The 23,960-nt window shown below is 47.1% G+C and overlaps 5 protein-coding genes across 5 annotated transcripts; 2 read left to right on the top strand and 3 right to left on the bottom strand.

The window, feature by feature from the left end:
• Nucleotides 1-697: 697 nt before the first annotated feature.
• EDB91DRAFT_1080369 (FAD binding domain-containing protein) lies at nt 698-2,916 on the top strand (the record flags this gene model as incomplete). The annotated part of the gene is made up of 10 exons (XM_041315221.1): nt 698-727; nt 784-903; nt 958-1,116; nt 1,172-1,303; nt 1,332-1,374; nt 1,425-1,531; nt 1,631-1,834; nt 1,881-2,018; nt 2,145-2,171; nt 2,239-2,916. 10 exons carry the CDS (start codon nt 698-700, stop codon nt 2,914-2,916), a joined length of 1,638 nt encoding a protein of 545 aa, XP_041179418.1.
• Nucleotides 2,917-3,992: 1,076 nt separating this feature from the next.
• Nucleotides 3,993-4,321, bottom strand: EDB91DRAFT_1033184 (cytochrome P450; the record flags this gene model as incomplete). Its single annotated transcript, XM_041312758.1, has 3 exons — nt 3,993-4,065; nt 4,120-4,149; nt 4,200-4,321. Coding segments are annotated over 3 exons (225 nt in total), but the record flags the coding sequence as incomplete, so codon positions are not given.
• Nucleotides 4,322-4,390: 69 nt separating this feature from the next.
• EDB91DRAFT_1121039 (uncharacterized protein) lies at nt 4,391-5,403 on the bottom strand. The gene is made up of 4 exons (XM_041318217.1): nt 5,336-5,403; nt 5,184-5,285; nt 4,583-5,121; nt 4,391-4,453 (listed from the first exon to the last, which is right to left on the bottom strand). The coding sequence occupies exons 2-3, from the start codon at nt 5,212-5,214 to the stop codon at nt 4,841-4,843; spliced, it is 312 nt and encodes a 103-aa protein (XP_041179416.1). The 5' UTR covers nt 5,215-5,285; nt 5,336-5,403; the 3' UTR covers nt 4,391-4,453; nt 4,583-4,840.
• Nucleotides 5,404-9,029: 3,626 nt separating this feature from the next.
• Nucleotides 9,030-11,663, top strand: EDB91DRAFT_149740 (FAD binding domain-containing protein). The gene is made up of 12 exons (XM_041326241.1): nt 9,030-9,227; nt 9,280-9,399; nt 9,458-9,616; nt 9,675-9,876; nt 9,926-10,029; nt 10,083-10,117; nt 10,169-10,345; nt 10,398-10,453; nt 10,507-10,516; nt 10,570-10,594; nt 10,646-10,672; nt 10,725-11,663. Exons 1-12 carry the CDS (start codon nt 9,198-9,200, stop codon nt 11,430-11,432), a joined length of 1,653 nt encoding a protein of 550 aa, XP_041179415.1. The 5' UTR covers nt 9,030-9,197; the 3' UTR covers nt 11,433-11,663.
• Nucleotides 11,664-15,387: 3,724 nt separating this feature from the next.
• On the bottom strand, nt 15,388-15,812 carry EDB91DRAFT_1269995 (uncharacterized protein; the record flags this gene model as incomplete). Its single annotated transcript, XM_041324559.1, has 2 exons — nt 15,388-15,638; nt 15,695-15,812. The coding sequence occupies 2 exons, from the start codon at nt 15,810-15,812 to the stop codon at nt 15,415-15,417; spliced, it is 342 nt and encodes a 113-aa protein (XP_041179414.1). The 3' UTR covers nt 15,388-15,414.
• Nucleotides 15,813-23,960: the final 8,148 nt, after the last annotated feature.

Below are 23,960 nucleotides of genomic sequence, written 5' to 3'. Positions count from 1 at the left end.
GTTGCCTGCATGATATATTCGAGGACTTTGGGTAAGAGTATGAGTACGTTTGGTAATAAAGACCGAGCCTTCAAGTTGCAGGCTGCCTGAGTGAACGTTAGACTTCAGCAAGGGAACAACGCAGGCATGTGAAACTTACATCCTGCGGGGGCAATCTCCTCGAAGGAAGTCCGGACAATCAAATTCTCGTGAAAAAATAACGGATGAAAGTTATTGACCATTAGTTCTACTAGTACATAGTAGTACCAGTAAGAACTAAGAGTCACGACTCAGTGCTCCCGGTACGCGTCGCAGGTCTCAAAGTGGAGTCACAGGACATGTCAGTTCGCACAGTGATGTCAGCAGCAAGCACCAGCCTTAGCGGTGTCTTCTAGCAGTCTGCAGAGTCCAGACCATAGCGTAGAAACGACCATCCTCGCCTGCCTACTGGTCCGTCTAGGGGACGACATTCCACGAGGCCGTGAATATTCCCCCTCGATCGCATTGGCAAGTTTCGCACTCGTTACTGGAATCGTGCCAGTACTTGTAGGCCACGTGAAGGAATCAAGGGTTTCATAAGGAGACCTGCGAAAGGCACCACATTGCAAGTTAGTACATACTTGCCATGTAAGTACATGCCATGTGTCCCTGTGTTCTAACGACGCGATTGTCCTCTGTACTGATCCAATACCCTCTGAACTACACTTGACCTCTGCACATGAATTCCGCTGATCATCCTGTGCTAGTCGTCAGTGACGTGCTTATCATGGAATTTTATGCCTCAGTTGAATTCCGCTTTCTTAGGTAGGCGCTGGGCCAGCAGGTCTGGTAGCAGCGTTGACGCTTGTCCAAAACGGTATCCCAGTTCGCATCATCGATAAAGATCCAAACCCTCGCATCGGACAGCGTGGTCCCACAATATGGGTTTGTCATACATCCACTTCTTGGATGCTCCGTGGTCTCAAACGCACGATCTAGCCACGCTCCCTCGAACTCTTCAACTTCCTGAATGTCCCGGAAGTCAACAATCTAGGAAAACAAATCCCTGTCATCCGTTTATACAAGCCCGGGACGTTGGAACCTCTGAAAGACTATCCGTTGGCCCCGCATATGGAACCTACACCAGCGGTACCATTCGTGTGCACCACTATCGTCTGCTCAAGACTTTCATGCTGATTATTTTGTCTTCTAGCACATCCCAAAGATGATAGGGCAACAGCTCCTAGATGTGGTTCTGCGACGCCACCTAGAGAAGTTTTACTGCTCTGTCGAGATGAACACTGAACTAAGCTCGTTCAAGCAGTCCGAGGAGGGCATCGCAGCTGTTCTGGCTAAATAACGGCATATTAGAGACTTTCGATACCAAGTGGATGATCGGCGCCGATGGTGCTAAAGGTGAGAGGCGGTCAAATACACCGGGATCAAGGGGACTGGATGTTTTGCAGGCGTCGTGCGCAAACAGCTTGGGCTCACGTTTTTGGGCGAGACTAGAGACGACTTCTGTATTATCACTGGGGATATTCGTTTAAAGGGAGTTGGTCTTGATAGAGTGGTGAGTCCGTTTTGTACTTATTTGATGGAAAGCTGTACTGATCCAGTTTCGAAGCATATGCATCGATTTGGAAGCTTTAGTGACCGTTCGTATGTGCAGTTTTTGCTCTCGAGGCTTGGAGATGTATTTACAATCCACAGACTGATGTTGCGTCCAACGGACGAAATCGGCGAGGATGGCTGGCACTTCTTCATTTCTGATCGCGAACTAGAGTTGATGAAGACCATTCAGAGCGAGGAGCTTATCTTCGCGTCCATCGCGTCGTTTATCCCCACTGAGATTACGTTCAACAAGTTGGTTTGGGTGAGCGAGTTCCGGTGCGTTCTTGTCTTTTCTGTACGCGTCGAAGCGCGTTGATCCATTTGTTGCAGGGGCAATATCCGTACTGGTGAACAAGTTTGGCGAGGATCGAGTGTTCGTTATGGGTGGTGTGTGGTTCTATCTAGGCGTGTGCAGTTGTGCTGATGGAAGTCGTAGATGCTGCACAGTATGTTTTGAGTGCCCTTCTGCCAAACAGCTACTGACGTATGTTCAGTGTTCACAGTCCTACGGGTGGCCAGATATGGCTGTTCTGATTTTAAATATCAATGTTTGCTCATTTCTCTATTAACAGGGACTCAATTCAGGTGTACAAGATGCTGTGAGTGTAACCGATGCAGCGTGTGCGGTATCACTGACACCACTGACACCAGTTCAATCTAGGATAGAAACTCGCGCTCGTTGAAAAAGGACTTGCCGACAAGTCTCTTCTGAAGACATACAGCGCCGAGCGTCTCCCTGTCATCTCCGAGATGATCGAGATGACTACCTCTATTCTCAACCAGACACTAATAACAGGAGAACTCAGACTACACAACCCCACTGTTTTCATGCTTGGCGTCAACTGTCGGTTCAGCAGCATCGTACTCGATGAATTTGCAACTCCAATCGAGGGGAAGCCTGTCAACGCATACGGGGTGTTTGACGAGGGGCATCTGGAGGCTGGGGACAGGGCGCCTGATGCACCCAACGTGCTCCAGGTGGGACGTGGAGAATCTGACGTGAAGACGCTTTTTGGTCTGTACAAACCCTGGTGTCACACGGTGCTTGTGTTTGCGCCGAGTCTCTCGGATGCTACCTCGATCTTGGGGGCACTGGAGGCATTTGACAGGAGGGTTGTGCGCAAGGCTGTCGTTTTACCATCGTCGACACCAGTGGCGCCCGTCGTATCTCCTTGTGCTGATGTCGTTCTTATTGATGAGGGGGGCTATGCATATACAGCTTATTTTGTAGAAGCCAACCAGACGAAGGTGTTTGTGATACGGCCAGACGGTGTGATTGGGGCGATCGTTCATGGTGAAGAAGGCGTGCAGAAATATTTCTCGAATATATTTTTGGACCTCTAGTGGGCTGTTCTTTCTTTGCATCTTTTACAATCACGACTCGTCCATATCAACGTAACGTATCACATTTGTAACTGAACTCAAATGACTGACAGTCGACTTGATTTGCGTCGTCCGCGAGATATACACATGCTTTGCCGAGCTCCTTATCGCAATCAATTCAGAACCTGGTCCAGGTCTACAGCGTATGGCAGGGTGCGGGAACCGAGACCTCAGCGAACCTCAGTTTTGCTAATGTGAGCTCTGAAGCCTGAATCAGCGCCAGAAGCTACGTTAGTAGTCAAAGGCGTATGCTCTTGCATATGCACCTTCGGGCGACATAATAATATCAGACGGTAGAACCTACTTGTACACTGCGCGTTTAGGACAGGAAAACTGGCGAATTTGTCGGTCCTATTCAAGACCTGGGTTGGTATGTGACGTCGGTGGTTTGGTCGTTGGACAAGTAAGTAATCACGTTTCACTAGCACTACAATCATCTCGCCGGGATGCATGTGAGGCCAACGTCTACAGACGAGCCTCGGATTCTCCCCCGTCTCCCCCACAATCATAAAGTGATTATCGACCTGGTGGAACGATGAAAGGTACAAGATCGAGACAATTTTACCCCTTTTCTTATCATCTTCCTTCGATACACAGCGTTTCATCGATATTGACACGGTCGTGACTTCTTTTGCTCAACATCATTATCTGCCTCGTTCTGCCCATCCCTCTTTATCATGTCTTTTTCCCTCCCCAAGTACCTTGGGCGACCTAGGCTACCTACATCTTCTCCTCGACATTTTCAGTGCAGTGTATCATCCTCATTCATGTTTCGCCCAGCTCCAATTCATCCTGCATATACAATGCATCATTCTAAGTACTATACACATGCCTGAATTTCTTCGACGCGGGTTGAGCACGGCATTCTAGCGTTCAGGTTTTCTGAAACAAATTCCGTGAATTGTCACGGGATCCCATGATGAGACTTAAGCGACCTCAGGATAATTTTGCAAGATGTACCTGATCTCCGGTTCTGGGATCTTCTTCGTAAACTCAAAAGCGCAAGGCCAGGGCACCACATCCAAATTTCCCCAGTAATCTAAGGGCTTCGTAGGATCTAGACTGAGCTGGAAGGCCCAAAAAATAAGGGCGGTAGTTATGAACAATGATCTATGCCAATAGGAATGAGCTCGAAGGGTCGTGTGTGTGGAAGGATACTTTTACCTGTTTGCGACGTGTAGACCGGGGCATATGCTAGAAGGAAGGATAGTCAATGAAAGTATAGTCGAAAATACGGTGCGTACCGCCGACCAAATCCATATATAAAGGGTGTGAGGTCGTCTCTCACGCGACCTTGGTTGTCAAGCCAGCGCTGATGCCTGAGCGCTTCAGGGTCAGGGAAGACTTCTGGGTCTCGAGAGATGGACCTGCCGCAGTCACCGTTAGTGATGCATCGGGCCCGGCTTGGCCTGAAAGCCAGGGCTCGGGCCTGGAAAAAACTCAGGCCAGGTCCTTTAGGAGGGCCTGGGCCAGGGCTTGTGACTCTGTCAGTAGGGAGCTGCACGAGTGTATCACATTACCATATGAACGAGTGTGAAGCAAATGTACGAGCACGGGCGAATGAACACAAACGAATGAGTGCAAATGAGCATGGACGAACAACGAGCACGAACGAACGAGTACGAACGAGCATGAACAAAGGCGAGTCAAAATGAGAGATGAGTCCAGGTGAGTCCAGGCGAGTTCAAATGAGTCCAGGTGAGTTCAAATGAGTCCAAAGCGAGTCCAAACGAGCGCAGACGAATTCAGACGAGTCCAAACGAGTGCAGGCAAGTCCAGACGAACGAAGGCAAGCCACGACAAGTGAAGACAAGTACAGACGAATGCAGGCAAGCCCAGACGAATGCACACAAGTCAAGGGGAGTGAAAACGAGTGCAGGCAAATCTAGATGAACAAAGGCAAGCCAAGACGAGTGAAGCCAAGTACAGACGAATGCAGACGAGTACAGACGAGTCCAAACGAGTGCAGGCAAGTCCAGACGAACGAAGGCAAGCTAAGACGAGTGAAGACAAGTACAGACGAATGCAGACGACTCGGAGTATAGACGAGTCCAAACGAGTGCAGGCAAGCCCAGACGAATCTAATGAGTGAAGAGCAACAACTTGTGTTGATTGCGACAATCAACATACCTTCTAAGATATCCTTCTCTGCCGCATGAATGCGCCCTAGAGCCCATACAAGATCAGTAACCAAAGTAGATAATATGTGTGAGCATACCACAACAAACCGAATACTGGTACGGACGGCATCCTTCGCATCAGCTAGGTAGAGGCGGTGCACCACGGTATGCGGAGATGGTTGTGGTTGCAAGTCAAGGCAGGAGTTGAAACTTTGAGAGACTTCAATAGAATTTTAATAGACTTAGCCGAGGTGACAAACTGAATTCTAATCCGACGGTCGAGAAGACAATTTACAGGGCTGATTAGTGGTGGAATAGCGAGTATCTGGAAAAGTGTCTGTTTAGATGTGTTGAACGACAAAATTGTGTGACCCATCGGATTTGCGTCTGATTACGAGGTATGTACGTTTAGAGTCGTGTTACACTCGTTGTCTCCCTCTGATCTGGCTAAAATCTCATTTCCGCAGTGAGTGTTTCCAAACTGGGAAGCCCGGGCCTGAGCCCCGGGCTCGGGCCTGTCCAACTCACAGGCCAGGCCCAAAGCCCTATAAGGCCCTCACCTTGGGCCTGGCTTTGGCCTGGCCTACGAGGGCTCGGCCCCGAGGGCCCCAGGCCGGGCCCGACGCATCACTATATGCGAGCCTCGGGATAACATCCCCGTCTGCGACTTCGGCAGCAGTAAAGGACACTGGTGAGTGCCATAACCCGTTATTGCGGTGTACTAAGCTTAGGTAGTGAGTCCCTTGATGACCATCACATCATTGACACCTTCGTACTCGCACCGAAGAAGGTAAATTGTAGGAATTTATTTGCACATGAAAATGATGTACTAGTAACCATAACACTATTGTTCACTGCCGCAAATGATGCGCAGTCTATGTTGACCATCCAAAAGTTCGTCGTGACACTTGTACTCTGACTGGGTGGACATATGGCTAATCGTATCGTGGCATGTCAGTGCTGGGGGAGGACTGGAAGTCTTCATCTTCGTTGGCAGGGACCTCCTTGTACAAGCACTGGTTTGAAGCGGTGTGGGTAGTACGGCACGCAATCGAGTGAGCAATAGAGTTCAATAAACAGAAGAAGCTGACAATCGCAACACCGCCACCGTTGGTTTTCAAAAGAGTAAGACGCTGTGAAGGGTTCACAGCCGCAGGAAGCACATCGACAAAGTTTCTATTTCAAATGAGCGACATTAATTGAAATTTGTTTAATTTTGTCCAGCGGTGCCCCTCATATTCGACAACGCAGAAGGCAATTACAGGAAGCTTCGCTTCGGGGTTCGGGACCGGACCACGGCAGCACTGGGGAGAAGCCGCAGCACCGAGGACGAGCTGCGTATTGACAGAAATGGGTAGGCCGGATGGGAGGGTAGTCATCGACAGCGCATCCAAGTTATGAACGGCTTTTATTGTAATGCATGGGAAATCACAGCTACCTGGCGATGGTCACGTTTGCCTGGTTTTCATGTATCAGGGGATCAACTTGTGCCGGCGTGCGATGTTCACTGATATTGGAAGTCTAGTCTCGTCATCAGCCGCCTTATTTCGGTGAAATATACACTATTTCCCCCCAACACCTCAAATAAATAGTGGTTGTAAGGGGAGTGGCCATGAATCTGGAGTCTGGACGTCGTTTTCGTTTAGCAACGAGCTGTCAAAAGGACAGTGCATCCGTTCTAACTTTTCTCCGACTGCCACAGTGACTCCCTTGAACCCTGTTAAACCTCATGACCGGAATGAAGATACATCAGTAAACTACTTTGTTCTGTACAGAACAAAGTAGTTTACTGATGCTATAGCCTAGTAGACCCATCGAGAGTATTGTGGATCTACTGGTCCACGTTGATGGACATTGGAAATAGCCCACGAGCACTGTGCCACAAGGTTTCCGTAGATCGATCGATCAGGCCTAGGCCTGAACATCGAAAATGGGCTGAAACGTTTCTAATGACCAGCTGGGATATTGTGGTGATTCTCGCAAACACGCCGTGCATCGATGTTATTCAATGGAATTGCGAGAAGTTAAAACAATCATTTCCGCTGATGAGTAGACTCGTGACCATTTCGACTCACGAATTAATGGTAGTACGGACAGGTCATGGTTCAGTCTAGCTGATGAGTTACAGCTAGCAAACCAACTCAGTACTAGTATGACATGATAATATTCATATTCATCTTCCATAGTAAATGGGGAACTTCAGGCACTCACCGGTGTGGTCCCAATTAATAGAAGGAAGGCAGTCATTCCTTCTGTATCAGGGGGCTCCACATTTGAACTTTTCGTTGTTGCATTAATATTGACACTCAGGGTAATAGTCAGGGGTAGTACTAGTGCTTTTGTGGATGCGATTGAGGCAAGCAACTGATGCGAGGAGTCCGTAGTAATACTAAGTAGTGCTGCTTATCGTCGTACCGAGGCCCTCTTTAACCCCCCACTGAGGCTATGTTCAACAAGCTGGCTTGGGTAAGCGAGTCTCCCTTGGGACCGATAGGACTCAAACAGTGTCGATAGGCGTTCATTGAAGTTAGTTTGATACAGGGCCAATGGATGTCACATAGGTGAACAAGTTTAGAAATAAGCGCGCGAGGGTCGCCGAGTGTTCGTTGCAGATGTACAAATGGCAACTTGGCAAGTATATTGTTTTGCAACACGTCCCTGTGCCTCCAAAATTCGCACGTCAGTCAAACATCTTACGTACGCAGCCGTCCAATTGATGTCACGAAGCGTCTAATGAGCGTTTTGGTGGGATGTGTAATGTCGGCAAGCTTATGTAATGATACCGATATATGCATCACACATGGCGCACTTAGGGGCTTGGAGCTCGTGGCGTCAACCTCGACGTATGGGTTCCCCTCAACCCCCTGTGCTAATCGTAAGACTTTCAAGTTGATTTGTCTATGATGGAAGTTAACTCCGCTGAATTCCTCTTTTCTAGGCTATCATGGGGAAAATGGCGTGAAGAAACATTTCTGGAAAATATTTTTGGACCTGTACTATAGTGGTCTGTTATTAACGACGTTTACAATCAGAACTCGTCCATCTATGTATTCTCGTACCTCGTCGAGATTGGCATCTCATTGCGCTCGCTCGAGCAGTCCGATGATCAAGGATGTACCGCTGTTTCCTGTGCAAAACGGTGACTGGATGTCAAGCCCGATAGAGTGTTGCATCTGTTTTCTATTCTTTGGAGGACTGTTCCTATCTGTTCAGAGTACAGCAGCACTAATGTAGAAACTTTCATGAACGACCGTATGTACCGTTTCTGCTCTGGAAGCTTGGAGATGTATTGATGCTAACAGCATCACAATGTGTCCAACAGACAAAATTGGCGAAGATAGCTGGCAATTCTTTATTTTTCACGTTCGGCCAACACCTGAACCTGACGAATGTCGCAGAAAGCGAAGAGCTTATCTTCAGAACTGAATGTAAAGGTAGTACTACATCTAGTACGTCAGGATATCAATATCAAGACAGTATCACTGCCTAGATCAAAGATGCCGGAAGGATATTAATATCCTGTGGTGCATTAAGCCATACACACACAAGGTAAATGACAGGAAGACTGGCAACATGCCACACTGAGGGTAAGTGACTTATTGTTCCGAAAATATTTAGGCTCCCCCACCTAAGACGAACAAGGTACGTGTATTACCTCACTTACAGCACAGGTCAAGACCTCCAGCACCGCTCGGCAAGATACTGCAAGGCGAGAATGACGCGATCCAGACCACTGCGGCAGAATGCGAGCCTTGTGGTAGCGCCGTCAGGTGCCACTGTCAATAGGCGGAACGGTAAGTAGTGAAAGGTGAAGGACGAGGATAGAGGACGACTCGGATGACGACTGTGTTGGGGAACTTCATCAGTCATGGGTATGTTGCAACCGACAAAGCCGTCGAGATCTTTCATTGTGTTCTTACGTGACGCTGCACACGTACGTATCTTGTTCATTTCAGATTCGGGGGCCGAAGTATTTCGAAACGATGACTGACAGGTGCCCCGCCACTGGGCCTGGCTTGAGTTTCGACCAGCCCGAGCCCTATAAAGCTAAGCCACTTTGCCCCTAGACACGATTGTCCTTCGCATTGATCCAAAAACCTCTAAACTCATCAGCCTTTACATATGAACAACATTCAGCCTCCGGTCCTAATCGTAAGTGACCTACCTACGATAGAAGTTACCTCAACTAGATTCCTCTTCTTAGGTAGGTGCTGGGCCAGCGGGTCTAGTAGCAGCGTTGACGCTCGTTCAAAACGGCGTCCGAGTTCGCATCATTGATAAAGATCCCAATCCTCGGATCGGACAGCGTGGTCCCGGAATCTGGGTATGCTCATACACCCACTTGTCATATCACCCTATGTTCAATTGAACACATGATATAGCCACGCTCCCTCGAACTCTTCAACTTCCTGAATGTCCCAGAAGTTAATGATCAGGGGAAACTAACACCTCTCATCCGTTCGTACAAGCCCGGGACGTTGGAACCTTTGGCCGAAACTTCGGTGGTCCCGCATATGGATCCTACCCCAGCGGTACCATTCGTGCGTAGAGTCACCCTCTTCTCAAGCTTTCATGATGATAACTTTTTATATTATCTAGCACCTCACCAAGGTAATGGGTCAACAGTTCCTAGATGTGATTCTGCGACGTCACCTAGAGAAGTTCTCTTGCTCTGTGGAGATGGGTACCGAACTGCTTTCATTCGAGCAGTCTGACCAGGGTGTTACTGCTGTTCTCGCAAAGAACGGTATATCAGAGACTTTTGATACGGAGTGGATGATTGGTGCTGATGGTGCTAAAGGTGAGATGCGGACGAATGCACTGGGATGAATGTGACTGACCTTTTTCAGGCGTCGTGCGCAAACAGCTTGGGCTCACGTTTTTGGGCGAAACCAGAGACGATGCCTGGATTGTCACTGGGGATATTCGTTTAAAGGGCGTTGGTCTTGATAGAGTGGTGCGTCTGTTTGATATTGCTTGAAAGATAGTTCCTCATCCGGTCAAAAGTATTGGCACCGATTTGGAAACTTTCATGAACGAGGGTGTGTACAGTTTCCTTTCTGGAGGCTTGAAGATGTATTGACGCACTATAGCATCTCATTGCGTCCAACGGACGAAGTCGGCGAGGATGGCTGGCAATTTTTTCTCTTCGGCCAAAAACTAGACATGACGAAGATCGCTCAGAGCGAGGAGCTTCTCTTCCAGACTGTTGCATCGCTGATACCCACGGAGGTCACGTTCAACAAGCTGGTTTGGGTGAGCGAGCTGCGGTGTGTTTTTGTCTTTTCTGTATGTGTCGATGTGTTCATCGGTCTGCTGTAGAACCAATATCCGAATGGTGAACAAGTTTAGCGAGGGTCGCGTGTTTGTTGCTGGTGGTATGTGGTTTTATTGCTGAATGATGTACCTGTGATGATGGAAGTTGTCATAGATGCTGCTCAGTATGTCTATTTTTGAGTGCCCTCTTGGAAAGCAAGTGCTCACATATGTATAGCGTACACAGTCCAACCGGTGGTCAGGTCTGTATCGTCTGAGCTAATGCCGATACTTGCTCATTCGTCCATGAACAGGGACTTAATTCAAGTGTGCAAGATGCTGTGAGTCAGGTACATGCAGCGCGTAGGATACAACTGACGCCAAGGACACCAGTTCAATCTAGGTTGGAAGCTTGCGCTCGTCGCAAAAGGACTTGCCGACAAGTCTCTCCTCGAAACATACAACGCCGAGCGTTTCCCTGTCATCTCGGAGATGCTCGATATGACCACCTCGATTCTCAACCATGCAATGAAGACAGGAGAGATGACGAGCCGACGAACTCCCATCCTCTTCATGCTTGGTGTTAACTGTCGGTCCAGCAGCATCGTTCTCGACGAGTTTGTAACACAAGTAGAGGGGAAACCTATCAACGCTTACGGGATGCTTGACGAGGGGCATCTCGAGGCTGGGGACAGGGCACCTGATGCATCCAACGTGCTGCAGGTGGGACGTGGAGAATCTAACGTGGACACGCTTTTTGGTCTTTATAGACCTTGGTATCACACGGTGCTTGTGTTCGTGCCGAGTCTCGTAGATGCTACCCCGATCTTGGGCGCGCTAGAGGCATTCGACAAAAGCGTGGTGCGATTGGCAGTCATTCTGCCTTCATCGGCACCAGTGACGACCGTCGCATCTCCCGCTGATCACGTTTTTGTTGATCAGGAGAGCTATGCTCATTCGGCTTATCATGTCGAAGCTAACCAGACCAAGGTGTTCGTGATACGACCGGACGGTGTGGTTGGGGCAATCGTTAATGGTGAAGGAGGTGTGAAGAAGTATTTCTCGAGAATATTTTGCGAAAGTAATGTATTGCGTTTGTAACTGAAATTATGCGCCGTGTAGTATGTATAACATCTTGATCTTGCAGGATGGCGGACGTGGTGTACAGCTGCCCCCACCTGTTCATGTAGTACTCATACATTATTGTACTGTAGCACAACAAAAAGTCTCATACACGAAATATTGCCATTACAAGGCCCTATCCTGGCCCAGTCCTACTATGAGTCATACATCAAGGCCTCCTGGCCCAGTACTATGAGTCATACATTCACCCACACCGCATTTTGAGATACCTACTGTGGGAACCACCTCACAACACCAAAAACATCACCAAATTTGGACATTCTCCACAATATCAATTATTCTTACCCCCTCACTACAGCTTCACCAGTGACCACTACACCACAACTGGCTATCCCTTGCATAGAAGTAGTAGTTTGGTATATATATGTGTAATGGAACTTAATAGACCGCTTTTTGTGCAAACTATTGCTCCAGTGCCTCCTATAGGCCCTTCCCAGTACAGGGTATGGTGAAAAACATATTCGTATTTTTACCCCTTTGATAGGAGAGTGTTCTCGCACTCTTGGAACATATTCCACCGCTTATTTGACCCCCTGAAGGGCCCTACATCAAAAAATATAGCATATATACATGAAAACATAAAATAGGTTCGCATTTTGCATCTCTAGGTATATGGACTTGGGAATACTGTCCTCAATATCTATTCTAACATAGGAACAATGTATCAGGAGCTCAGGGCCACTGTTAGGTACCATGCCGGCTCAAGAAGTGGAGGGGTCAGGGCTTGGCTTCAGCTCTTGTGCTGCACCCTTAGCCGAGTACGTGCCCCGAATTTGGAGCGGGTCCGACATTGTCCGACGGTAGGATGAGTGGACCGCTTAGGTCTGCTCTGAGGGTCGGGAGGTAAGAACTACTAGCGGCGGGCCGACTAGGAGCAGAGTGGAGAATGCGGAGGATAATGTGGAGGGTGGAGAGGAGCAGGGGGAATACTTGATAGGAGCGGGGAAGGTGGAGGATAATGCGGAGGGTGGAAAGGAGCAGGGGGAATACTTGATAGGGGCGGAGAAGTAAGGAGAAGACTTAGAGCACGGCTCTAAGTCGGAGCGGAGGGTCGGAGGCGACAACAAGATGAAACTTGTGTCTGGAGGAGGCAAGGTCCTACCAAGAATTCTCACAAGTAGTAACTGCAAGAAGACAAGTAATATTAAGACTGAGGAAAATATCTAAGTACAGGATATGTTATATACTTCTAGGTATGAGGCAGTGATCAGGAAGACTATGTTGTAAAGCTATGTACCAAGGATATAATTTGTAAGTACTTTACACAGGCAAAGACATAAGTCGGAGCGGATATCAATATGTACGTGTCGGATCAGTGATAGAGTGGTAAGAGGAATTACCGGTGATCCAGAAGTAAGGGTCTATGTACCAAAGGGGGAAGTATATCTCTAAAAGGGGAAAGCGGTTCCAGTTGAATGGAGACATTATGGAAGGAGACCGGTTGGGTGGTCGAGCGGAAGTGTAGGAGCGGAGGATGGATGGAGCGGAGGTGGTCAGAGAGCGGAGCGGATATTAATGTCAGAGCGGTCGGATCAGGTATATGACAGCCACAGGACAAGACCTTGTGATCTGCCCCTGAAATGGCTGATAGCATCATTGGCGAGATTCATGAGAGTATTGAGGTTGTTCTAACTAGAGATCATGGACATTGACCTGACAATGCACTCTACACATGTTGCTTTGTCGAGCTCTGTTAAGGTCGTGCTCAAGGGAGAGGTTACTCAAAGGGCTTCGGCTTCAGCTCGTGTGCTGTGCCCCTTACCCGAGTATGTGCCCTTTAATTTCCGGGGGACAGAAGGGAAGTCTGATGGAAGTCCGGGGAGTTCCGGAGGACTTAGTGTTGGTGGAGTTCAGCAGAACTCCAGAAGGTTTATGCTGGGACGGAGTAAGGCTACTATGGAAGTCCGGAGTAGAAACAGAACAGAGTTTAGACTACCCTAAGGTAGAGCCAGAGAAGTAGTCCTAAGGTTTAACCCCCTAAGACTCGGAGGTGGACAAGAGGTGAGACTCAAGTCCAGAGATTGCAGGAATGAGCAGAACTAAGATGATATTTGAACTGAGGAGTTCCAGAGTATTACAGGGGTTTATATACTGTAGGTATCATGTAGGTAAATCAGTCAGCAAAGGTAAGGGCTATGTATGAAGCATGTGGAAAGTCTATTACTAAGTATAATGGATCAAAGCAGTGAAGTCAGAAATGAAGTAAGAGTGGATGGATCAGTAAGCATAGCGGAATAGGACATAACCGGTAACCGGAGCAATAGCTAATCTAAAAGGAGTTAGGGGTGAGTGCGGAGATGAAGGCGGAGCGCTGGGCAGAATAGTAAGATGGAGGAACGGACTTCAATGAAGTAGATCCAGAATTCCAGATCCGGAGGTACGGGATATGACAAGCTCCTTCTTGCAATCAACTCAGAATCTGGTCTAGTTCTGCTTGTGAGTTTCAATATTTTCAATTAGAGTTTAAAAAGTCTGGTTGCAAAACCACAAAAAAGACTGAGACCAGACTGGAACTGGACTTTTTTGGACCGGACTGCAGTTGCAGTTTTCCCATCAGCAAAACTCAAGCAGTTGTGGTTGCTTAGTCACACCAAAGGAAAAAAACCAACTCAGAACTGACTGCAACTGGTCTTTTTCAAACTGGTTGCCTACAGTCATGGCAAGCTTGTATATATATTGCATGGTCATAACATGGTATGCAAATATGGAAATCACTCAGAAACCACCTCACTCTCATTGCAATCCCAATTGGACATCTCAGCATCAAGTTGAAATAGTTCAACATACTCATCAAGTAAGACCTCCTCTGTGAGAGCTGAATTTCTAGCAGCACAATTGACAACTGAACTCCACCACAGGAATTTGAGGATCTGAAGTTGTTCAAATCATTCAGCACCTAGTCTGGAGCGCCAATCTGTCGCAGTCTGTCCACCAGCTGAGAATAGGTGTTTGCATGGCACAGATGAGGCTGCAACAGCACAGACATCCATAGTAATGTGTGCAAGGACTGGGTATATAGTGACATGATTCTGAATAAATAAAATATTATGTTAGGACTACGACACATGCTGGATCATAACTAGTACTTACAGATCATCACTCAATGATGTCCATGTTTTTGGAGACATCATCTGGCATGTTGCTGATGTAATGGCAAAGCTCAGCCCACCAGCCTGCATTGTATTCATGACTGGTATTCTTGACAAGAACACAATGATGATGATCATACTCTGATTCAATGATATGTGTGTTATGAGAGGTCCCAGTAGTGCTGGTGGAAGCAGAAGGTTCCAATGTTGATGGTGTGGGTTTCTTGGAGTATTCTTCCATGGTTTTCTCAATGATTTTTAGTGCCTCATTGTTATGTGAAACCTCTCAGATGAGATCTGGTGGCGCTAAACCCGCAAGGGGTGTTTGAAGTGTGGCCTTTCGGCGCTGACCCAGCAAGGGGCTTGCCTGCACTAAGTCTGAGTAAGGGTTGAGACCCTTACTTGTGTAGAGTTGATTGGAGTTTCTCAAGGATACAATCCAAGAGATGGAGTTCAACTCAAGAGTATTGTCTCAAGAAAAGATGGTTCTATGTACAGAGGGAGTTCTCTTAGACAAGAAAAGTTCAGACCCAACAACAAGTATCAGATGAGAACCAAGTAGATTCAAGTTAGAGAATCTATCTACAAGAGGGGCAATATATATATGTAAAGTGAGATACCGGTGGAATGGTAAGGGTACAGGGTAAGTGGAGGTATTACCGGGGTAGCGGTAAGGGTCAAGGGTATGTATGAGTCACATATGAAAAAGGGTAAGTAGTACCGGTTGAACGGTAAGGGAAAACATGGGGAATCCCCATCAATGAGGGAACCGATACAGTGGGTAGGGCATAGGGTTCGGAAGAAGCCGTGGCTTCTGTGATTTAGGGGTAGAAGTGAGAGCTTCTCATGTTTCAGAACAATGGGATCAAAAAGAAAGAGACAAGAATAGAATCGTAACCATGGTCCAGGTCTAGACGAGTCCGAAGAATGAAATGACACGTAACACTCATGTTACTGTAACACTCATCATACCAATCAATAGCATTCAAATTTCCTGCAGCACACTCCTTCACTTGCTCTTCAGGCCCACCCCATTGCATCTTGATGTATGTGAGTTTGTAATATGGGTGGAGAACTAGATAGCATCAGCACATGTATTCAGTGTATAGTAGATCATATGATAGTACTTACCAAGTGCAAGAACATACACAGGCTTGTCGTCAAACTTCTTGTAGTACTTGCTGAGCTTGTTGAGACCGGCCTGGATAGCATCATTGTACATCTCATACTTTGGTAATTCGAGCTTCATCTCTCATGCAGTCTGTAGCTCCTTAATAGCAGGAATAGTGTGCCATAGTGTGGGTTGTGTTTCAGATGAGAAATATTGTGGAATATTGTCAGTGTCCTATGAAAATGATCAGCATACTATGTGATATTAAGACAACATGTACTTATGGCAATGATTTCACATGTATCATTCACCAACTCCCAATCTGCATTCCTAAAGGTAAATGTGGTCCATGGAATGTTCTTGACAAGTCTCCCATTGTGCTGAATGGTTGTGATTGGTCCAAATAACTCATCTGCAGTGTTGATAGCCTGTACATATAATTGCACGCGAGTCAGTAAGTGTCAGAAGCAAATAGTAGCATGGGTGTACTGTTAAGACTGTGCTCAGGGGTAAAGCGGAGTCTGAGGGGCTTGGCTTCAGCTCGTATGCTGCGCCCCTTACCCAAGTATGTGTCCCTAATTTTGTATTGTAGTCCGACTCGAGTTCTATGAGCTCCGACAGGACATCAGAGTGGAGGTCCTCTGAAGGAGGGCCGACAGACTACTAGGTGAGTGCAGGAAAGTTGGGTGGGGGTTGTTCTGCCCAACAGGAGGGAAGTGGGAGACTACTACGGTTGGAACCAACAGTAGAAGTGGAGCAGAAGGAACTGCTTTGGACTTCGTCCAAAGCAGAGCAGAATGGAGGGGACGGATGTGAGAGTGCGGGGGTCTAGTTCCAACGCATGGGAAGTTGGAGAAGCAGAGGGATGGAGAACAGGGGAGTGGGGGAACGGGGGAATGGGGGAACGGAGGAGTGGAGGATCAGAGGATGGCCAACCTAGGGAGTCAATCCCCTAGGCCGGCTTTTAACAGGAGTTGACTAGGATCAGGCCCAAGTCAAAGAACAGAAGAGCAGGGCTTAGAAAAGGTAATATTCAGACTGAGTATCTACAGACAAATGTACATATGCTTATATACTCTAAGTGATGAGCATAGCATAGCAGAAGGCTATGTGCTAAGTGTACAGGATTACAATAGGATGACTGAGACATATGAGAATAAGACTCGGGGAACAGTATGTATGTGACAGATCAATAATCGCTAGGGTATAGGAATTACTGGTAATCCGAAAAGTGGAACTATGTTACTAAACGGGGATAGGACCAGTTGAGTGGTTCCTAGTCTAGGAGTGGACTGGTGAGGCGGTCAGGTGGACTGATAGTCAGGCAGGGCAATACGAGCAGAACTGAAGGATCCGAGCAGGTCGGAAAAGCGGAGGGAGTAGGAGTAGGATCGGGTGGACCGATAGGGTGGAGGAGCGGAACCCCAGATAGGGTTGGATGGAAGGGGTATGGGGTTGGAGGACATAGGGGTAGTGTCGGAAAAGTGGAATGGGGTCGGGCGGAGGTAGCAGGGCTAATCCTGCTGTGATGCACTTTGTGCATTGTCAGGGAAGGAGGAATGGAGCGGATGGGGAAACAGGGGGTCAGACCAGGGGTGGGGATGTTCACAGGTGGTATTGGAGGTGCTCGGATCCGGTATATGACATGTACCTGTCGTAGTGCATATGCATGCCCAAGCATGCCATCCACAGTCCCCCACCTGATGTTACTGTGCAATGGGATCTTTAGAGCTTTTTTGATGCTGCAGTTCATTTGAAGGGTCTCAAAATACTTGATATGCTGCCCAGAACATTAAATCTATATAGTAGTATGTTAGACAGGATGATGATGGGTACCAAAGGAAATGAACCTTAATAGCAATAGTGCACACTGCAGCAACAACATCTAATGAGTTACAGTGATCACATGGTCCTTTTGTTATGACCAGCATTCACCAAATGGCAAAGGCTAACACACAACCACTAGGACTCGGTCAAAGTTGATGATGAAGAACAAAGATAGGATTGAGCGTGAATGTCTAAGTCTACTACAAGTGTAGAAACAAAGAGGTTAAGTCTAAGGAGTACTTACGCTAACTAACCTACTTATATACATAACATTGAATAGGAGATATCTGAGTATGAAACAAATTAGCCAATGAGAAAAGAGTCATACAATGACTGCGGATGATGCAGCATGACCTCATGATATATAAGCAAATGAGTCAGACAGTGACTAAATAGAAACCCAAGATCTGACTGGTTCTTCTTTCAGAAGTGAGATTGTTCTAGCCCGTGGAGTAGGGGAGCCAATCAGAGAAACAACAGGTGATATGTGAAGAGGTGAAACTGTGACAGGAGAAGTCATGTGACCAGTTTGGGAATTAGAAGTAACTGGTGGAAAACCAAGAAATAAAAAATGATTTGTATTGGGGATTCATGACACCTTTGTACACCACCACTCCTTTGTACAGTGGTCATTCCTCACTCAAATTTGCATCAATTCATACAAAATTTGACACCATCATATTCAGCTGATATCCCTCCATAAAATGCACTCAAATTTTCAACTAGTAGAAAATATATGAAGCAGTGAAAATTGTCCAAAATTGTGCATATGAAATCATTTCACCTCAAAATAGGTATAGCAGCACAAAATTTTCTCTAATACTTATCCTGCCACAAAATAAATGTGACTGTGACCCCAATGAACATGTCTATGTCCATTCATTGTGGATAGTGCAAGCTGTAGTATGTTTTTCTTTGAAATTTGTCACAGCATAAGGTGGCATGATAAATGTGACATAGTGTGACATATATGCCATATATAGTAATAATGTTCTGTCCAAACGAAGCAGGAATTTGCGTACAGTACACCCCCAGTTGTACAGATCAATGCTCACCAGCCACTTGACAAGAGCCAATAAAAATTCAGTGTAACAATGGTGAGATCATCTACTCTAGAATGTATCAGACAGAATTTATTGTAGTTCAATCCTTGAGTCAGTATTTTTAATTTCCTGATTGTATGTACAAAGGACCAGGTGATCACTGTACCAAGGACACAATTGTCAGGATTGTCTGGGTCAAATTCCTAGATAGCTGTGGTGATCTTGACATTGGCAATCCACATGATTACAGACATGATAGCAACAACACTGAGGTTGATGATGTGAGCAAGACATGGAAGATGGTGTTGATCTGTGTTGAATGAGTATATATGCCAGCAATGGAGAACACTCTCGATTTTAGCACATGCTGTGTCATTATTCGAGGTATTGTCTGCAGTAACACAGAACAGCTACAGAGCGGTTGAGAAATGCACAAAGTTGGTACTAGGATGGTTTGCATACCTTTGATGATTGACTAGACAGAATCCCAGCACGTCCACACAGACTAACAAAGTAGTGGCCAAGTTGTCCCCACTATGAGTACCAGAGATGCCTTTGAATGCAACCACCTGTGCCTGGAGAGTCCATCTACCTGTCACATCATGAACATGTATCCAGTGTGCTATAAGACCAAAAAAGGCGGCTTTTGTCTGGTCAACAGACCAGAGGTCTGTTGTTGTTGAGACGCAACCACTGTTTGAAGACTATAAGATGAACAGTGTACTAGTTAGTAGTAGATAGGCACAACACAATGATAAAAATGACTAACCTGGATCTCAGACTTGATCTGAGAGAAGAATTCAAGGAAGCGGTTGTGAATGTAAGTTGTAATATCATGTGTTGAGGGAATGTCAGCCTTTGTAGCAGAAGGATGCATTGCAATTAGACAATTTCTAAATGTAGATTTGTTTTCCACAGTGGAAACATGAAAGTGAAACCATATGAGCGCAACCACCAAGTATGACAAGGCGATGCATTGATGTCAGCCGAGGCTTGTCAATATTGTGTAAGGCTAGTCGTGAGTTCGAAGGGGAAATGTAATGAGACAAAGTTGATAAGTGATGAGCGCAACGGCGAACAAGACAAGTAGAGAAAACATATAAGATGAGGACTTTCTGTGATAGTTTTTGACCAAGCTTGGAGTGGGGAATCAGTGTCTGAGATTCTGCTATAGTACAAGTGCACAGGCGCAGTATATAAGTGTTTGGGAACCGAACAATTAAACCAAGATTTGAGTAGGTAGCATGTGGAACTGAAAATAAGTCAGCGAGACAAGGAGATGGTGGAATGCGAGCATATGGTGGAATGCGAGCATATGGTAGAATGATGGAATAGAGTAAGAAGGAATGTAACCACGTAACTCGGATGCAAAGAATTGAGCTCTTTGCATCAGTGAGTCACATGGCTGCACTGAATGTATGGTAAGTTCGAGCGTCTCGCTTTAAAGTCGGTTCAGCGCATAAAGGACATATAGTCCTTACACCTCCTCCCCACTTTGAAATATCGACCGTTCTGTGGTCGATCTATAAACAAATTAAACTAAAAAATATATACTGTAGGATGAAATGCAGAATCGTAGATTAGAAGTGAGAGAAAAAAATAAATGGTGCATCTATAATTGTTCCATTTTGAGGTCTGAGAGTGCTTGAGGATTGATGTACTGAGTAACTTCTATTGAGGATCGAGAACAAGGGTGGTATGGGATGAGACGGAATGTGGTGAATTTGAGCTTGGAGACACTGCCATCAAGCTCCGTGAGACGATAAGATCCTCCTGCCGCACGTGAACTGACAATCATGGGGCCGAAGTAGTGAGGTTTGCACTTCGTGTTTGACACGGATTCAATCCTTTTGTTGAGGACGAGGATGAGTGACCCAGGAGCGAAATTATAGTTGTGGATGGTATGTGCAAAGCGTCTTTTGAAGTTGTAGATGGAAGCAAGACGGCTTTTCATGAGGCGAGTGTGAGCGATGACGAGATCCTCATCATGACTAGCGAGTTGGCGAGCGCAGGCAGCGATTAAGTCGTGGGTTGAAAGGAGGGTGGTGATATCAGGGAGCATGAACGTGGCGTGAATGAAGTCGAAGGGAAGAAGGGGTTCTACACCATGTGCTAGGTAGTAGGGGGAGAATCCTGTAGACTTGCAAGTGGTAATACGATCCGCCCAGAAGACGTGATGTGTGAGGGTGGGCCATTTGGTGATGTCGCCGTTGCATGCTTTGACGAGTGAATTGCCAATAGTGCGATGAGAGCATTCCACGATGCCATTGGCCTTTGAATTGTACGCCAAGATGTGAATGTGTCGGATTTGATACTTCTTGGCTAACCAGTCAAGTGCGGCGACAAATGGTGTGCCGTTGTTGGTGACTATCTCTTTGACGCCTCCCCATCTACATAAGATCTCTTCAAAAAAGAATGCACCCAAGGTGCGTCCAGTCTCTTTTCTGAGCATGTGAAATTCAGGCCAGTTGGATAGTGAGCAGTGTGCCTGTACGATGTAGGTGTATCCATGCGCCATGGGCATGTACATAGAATCTGTGAAGGTCTTGCGGAATAGAGGCGCTGGAATGGAGATGGTGGGTGGGAGAATCACTTTCTGGACAGATCGGATCTGGCACTGGTGGCAAGTCTTGAGGTACCATGTGAGGTCATTGTCGAGTGAGGGCCACCAGAAGCGATCTGCGATCATACATCACATGGGGTAAAATCCACGGTGTCCAAGTTCATCATGTGTCTGCTTGAGGATGTGAACATGATCTGGATCGAAGAGGACAAGCTGATGGCATCTGTTTGCTTCTTTTCGCCATAGTTGGTGCCCGCAGACAAAGAACTGATGGGCTCATTTTGTTAAGTGCAGACGGTCCTTGGTAGGAAGGTCATTAGGGAATGAGAGATTGTCAAGGAGGGAACAGATGACAAGAAGCTCAATATCGAGACATTTGGAGGTCTCGGTGGGGGGAATGGTGACATTGGGCGTGTCTGATTGGCATGCTGCAAGGACGAGTGTGCTGTTGGAAACGAGTGAGTTGTTATCAATGATTCTTGCTACCCAGACTCCTGCGTCCAAAATCTCTTCTATCCACTCATCAACTTCTTCTGTGGTCTCTTCTTCGTCATCCTGCGGGGTTTTGCATCGATGAGAGAGCCCATCAGGGCCAATGTGCTTGGTTCCAGGGACGTGTCGAAGTGTAAAGTCGAAAAGTAAAATTCCCACTATCCAGCAGTTGATGGCAGCGTTCGGCTGAATATCCAGGTTATTCAGCATCCCTTTTATGTACTTAGCATCAACTTCTACTACAAGGTCCTTTACCCCTATAATCCAGACCTTCATGGCCTTCAGCGCTTGAAATAAACCGTAAAGCTCAATCTTCGACTGTGAGTATCATCCTTCACGACCATTCCACGTAATGGAACCGAAGCGAGCCAGTCGCCTTCGTTTTTCGTCGTCGAGTTGCTGTAAGATCCAACCGCAAGCTATGTGTGAGGAGTCGACAGTGAGTATCACCTCATTCGTTGAGTGATAGTTAAGAGGGCGGATTGCGGATTGTGGGGGAATTAATGACGGCAGTTTTTAGTGTATCCATAGTGTGCTGAGCATGCGGTGTCCAATCGAAGGTGACGTTAACATGAGTGAGATTGGTGAGAGGGCGGGAAATGAGCACAAAATCCTGGATCCAGTTGCGAACGGTGCCAGCGGTACCTAGAAATCCACAAACTTTGGTTCATGTGGTGCAGGGGGGCCAATCTTGAATTTTGGTGACTTTGGAATGGTTGGGTACACAACCCTTGTAAGTGCAGAGCTGTCCTACCACCAGGACTTGAGGAACACAAAGAAATAACTTTGTGGCTGAAACGGTTGCCCCAGTGTGCTTGAGTCTGTGGAGGACACAATTAGCATTTGCGCAGTGTTCCCATACGAACCTGCGGATGCCTGGATTCTCAGGGATGAATTTGTATGAGCCGTTAGGCAACTCGTATCGGGTAGGTGGACCAAGGACGTTGACGTCGTCCTGGAAATTGGGGGCGATCTCCATTTCGGCCTGCAAGATGAACGTGACATCATTCTGGAAAATGGTGGGTGAGTCGGTCCATCCCTGAGGGAGGACGGTAAGGCAATAGGTGCTGAGGGGGGTCTGAAAGGTTGTGATGTCGCAAGATTCCTCGGCGAGTGCACAATGGTCGAAGCCGACGAAGAGATCCATCATGGAGTAGATTGCCCGTCCTGTGCATTGCTCTGTGAAGAGCTCGACATAGGGCATGGTGGCAGCGTCCTTTATGGTGATGGAGTTGAGGTGTTGGAGGTCATGTACGATGCGCACAGCCCTGCTTTTCTTTGCGACGCAGAACCAGCGGGATTGGTAGGAGGAGTTTGATGCCTCATAGACGCCGGATGTGATCTTCGACTTGATGAGTTTGACAACTTTGTCCTTGATGCCTGGAGGGATTGGGGGTTGACAGTGAGTCCAGGGCGTATGTTCGATGGTAGGAATGATGATGGGGGGAAAGTAGTCGTCGTGAAATCGTCCTTTCTCCATTTCGTCCCAGGCGAGTGCAAGCTTGTTGTTTGTTAGAACATGCGCAGCGAGTTTTTGCTCTTCTGGGAGCAGGAACTTGTTCTTGAAGACTCCGAGTTCGTCCATGCAAGTTTGGGTGAGGCGGGTACCGGGTATGAAGGCAGGAGGTGTGGGGGAAAGGAATGGTAGGGATGCAAGAGGGTCCTCTGGAAATCGGCAGACAATGCGTGCATGCATTGGCATCATGGTGGCGATGGGTTTCACCTTATTGGTGACCTTTTTGTAGGTGAAAGTGTGGCGGAGTAGGTTAATATCAAAGGAGCCTTTCAAAAGGTTTTGAGCGGCGGCTGATGCTGTGAGGGATGAAGTGGGAGCATTACATTTAAAATCAGGTGCTTCAAGAGATTTGATAGCGCGGCCTTCCTCCTTGTCGAGTTTGTTGCCCATGTTCTTGGAGAGCTTAAAAACCTCGAGGGGTTGGGCTGAAAAAACAGCTGCGGTGAGGGCGAGTGAAGGATGTGGCCAAGGTTGGGGTATAGTGGTGACTGTTCAGACCTTGCTATGGTCTGTGGGATCGTGGATGGAGACATGTACTCCATTAGTGTCCTCAACTTTTGACAGACGCACAAGCCACTGCCAGGGTCGCCCTAAGAGCAGGTGATAAGGTGTGTCAGGCACCACATAAGCATGGGCCCAAGTTTTGATGCCCTCGACATCTATTTCCAGCATCTCCAAACATCCGGCCATCTCCTGTGATTCTCCGTTCGCGGTTTGCATGCGCATCCTGATGTCTTGATTGATAGGTGTGTTTGTTTTTCTCCAAATGTCTTCGCGAATGACAACAATCTCGGATCCTTTGTCCAGCAGCGCTAACTCTGAGTGCGAACCGTTCAGCGTTACGC

The sequence above is a fragment of the Suillus paluster genome (genome assembly GCF_016628075.1).
Source record: "Suillus paluster strain FC165 chromosome Unknown EDB91scaffold_14, whole genome shotgun sequence".
Lineage (NCBI taxonomy): Eukaryota > Fungi > Basidiomycota > Agaricomycetes > Boletales > Suillaceae > Suillus > Suillus paluster.
Note: the sequence above shows the minus strand (reverse complement) of the source record. Positions and strands in the feature narration are given on the sequence as shown.

Excerpts from the sequence above, each read along its gene's own strand:
- EDB91DRAFT_1121039 (XM_041318217.1), bottom strand. The coding sequence starts at position 5,214 with ATGCGAAGGATGCCGTCCGTACCAGTATTCG. Across the intron at positions 5,122-5,183 it reads GCCGTCCGTACCAGTATTCG|GGCGCATTCATGCGGCAGAG; the intron begins GTTTGTTGTGGT and ends TATGGGCTCTAG.
- EDB91DRAFT_149740 (XM_041326241.1), top strand. The coding sequence starts at position 9,198 with ATGAACAACATTCAGCCTCCGGTCCTAATC. Across the intron at positions 9,400-9,457 it reads AGCGTGGTCCCGGAATCTGG|CCACGCTCCCTCGAACTCTT; the intron begins GTATGCTCATAC and ends CACATGATATAG. Across the intron at positions 10,673-10,724 it reads ATTCAAGTGTGCAAGATGCT|TTCAATCTAGGTTGGAAGCT; the intron begins GTGAGTCAGGTA and ends CAAGGACACCAG.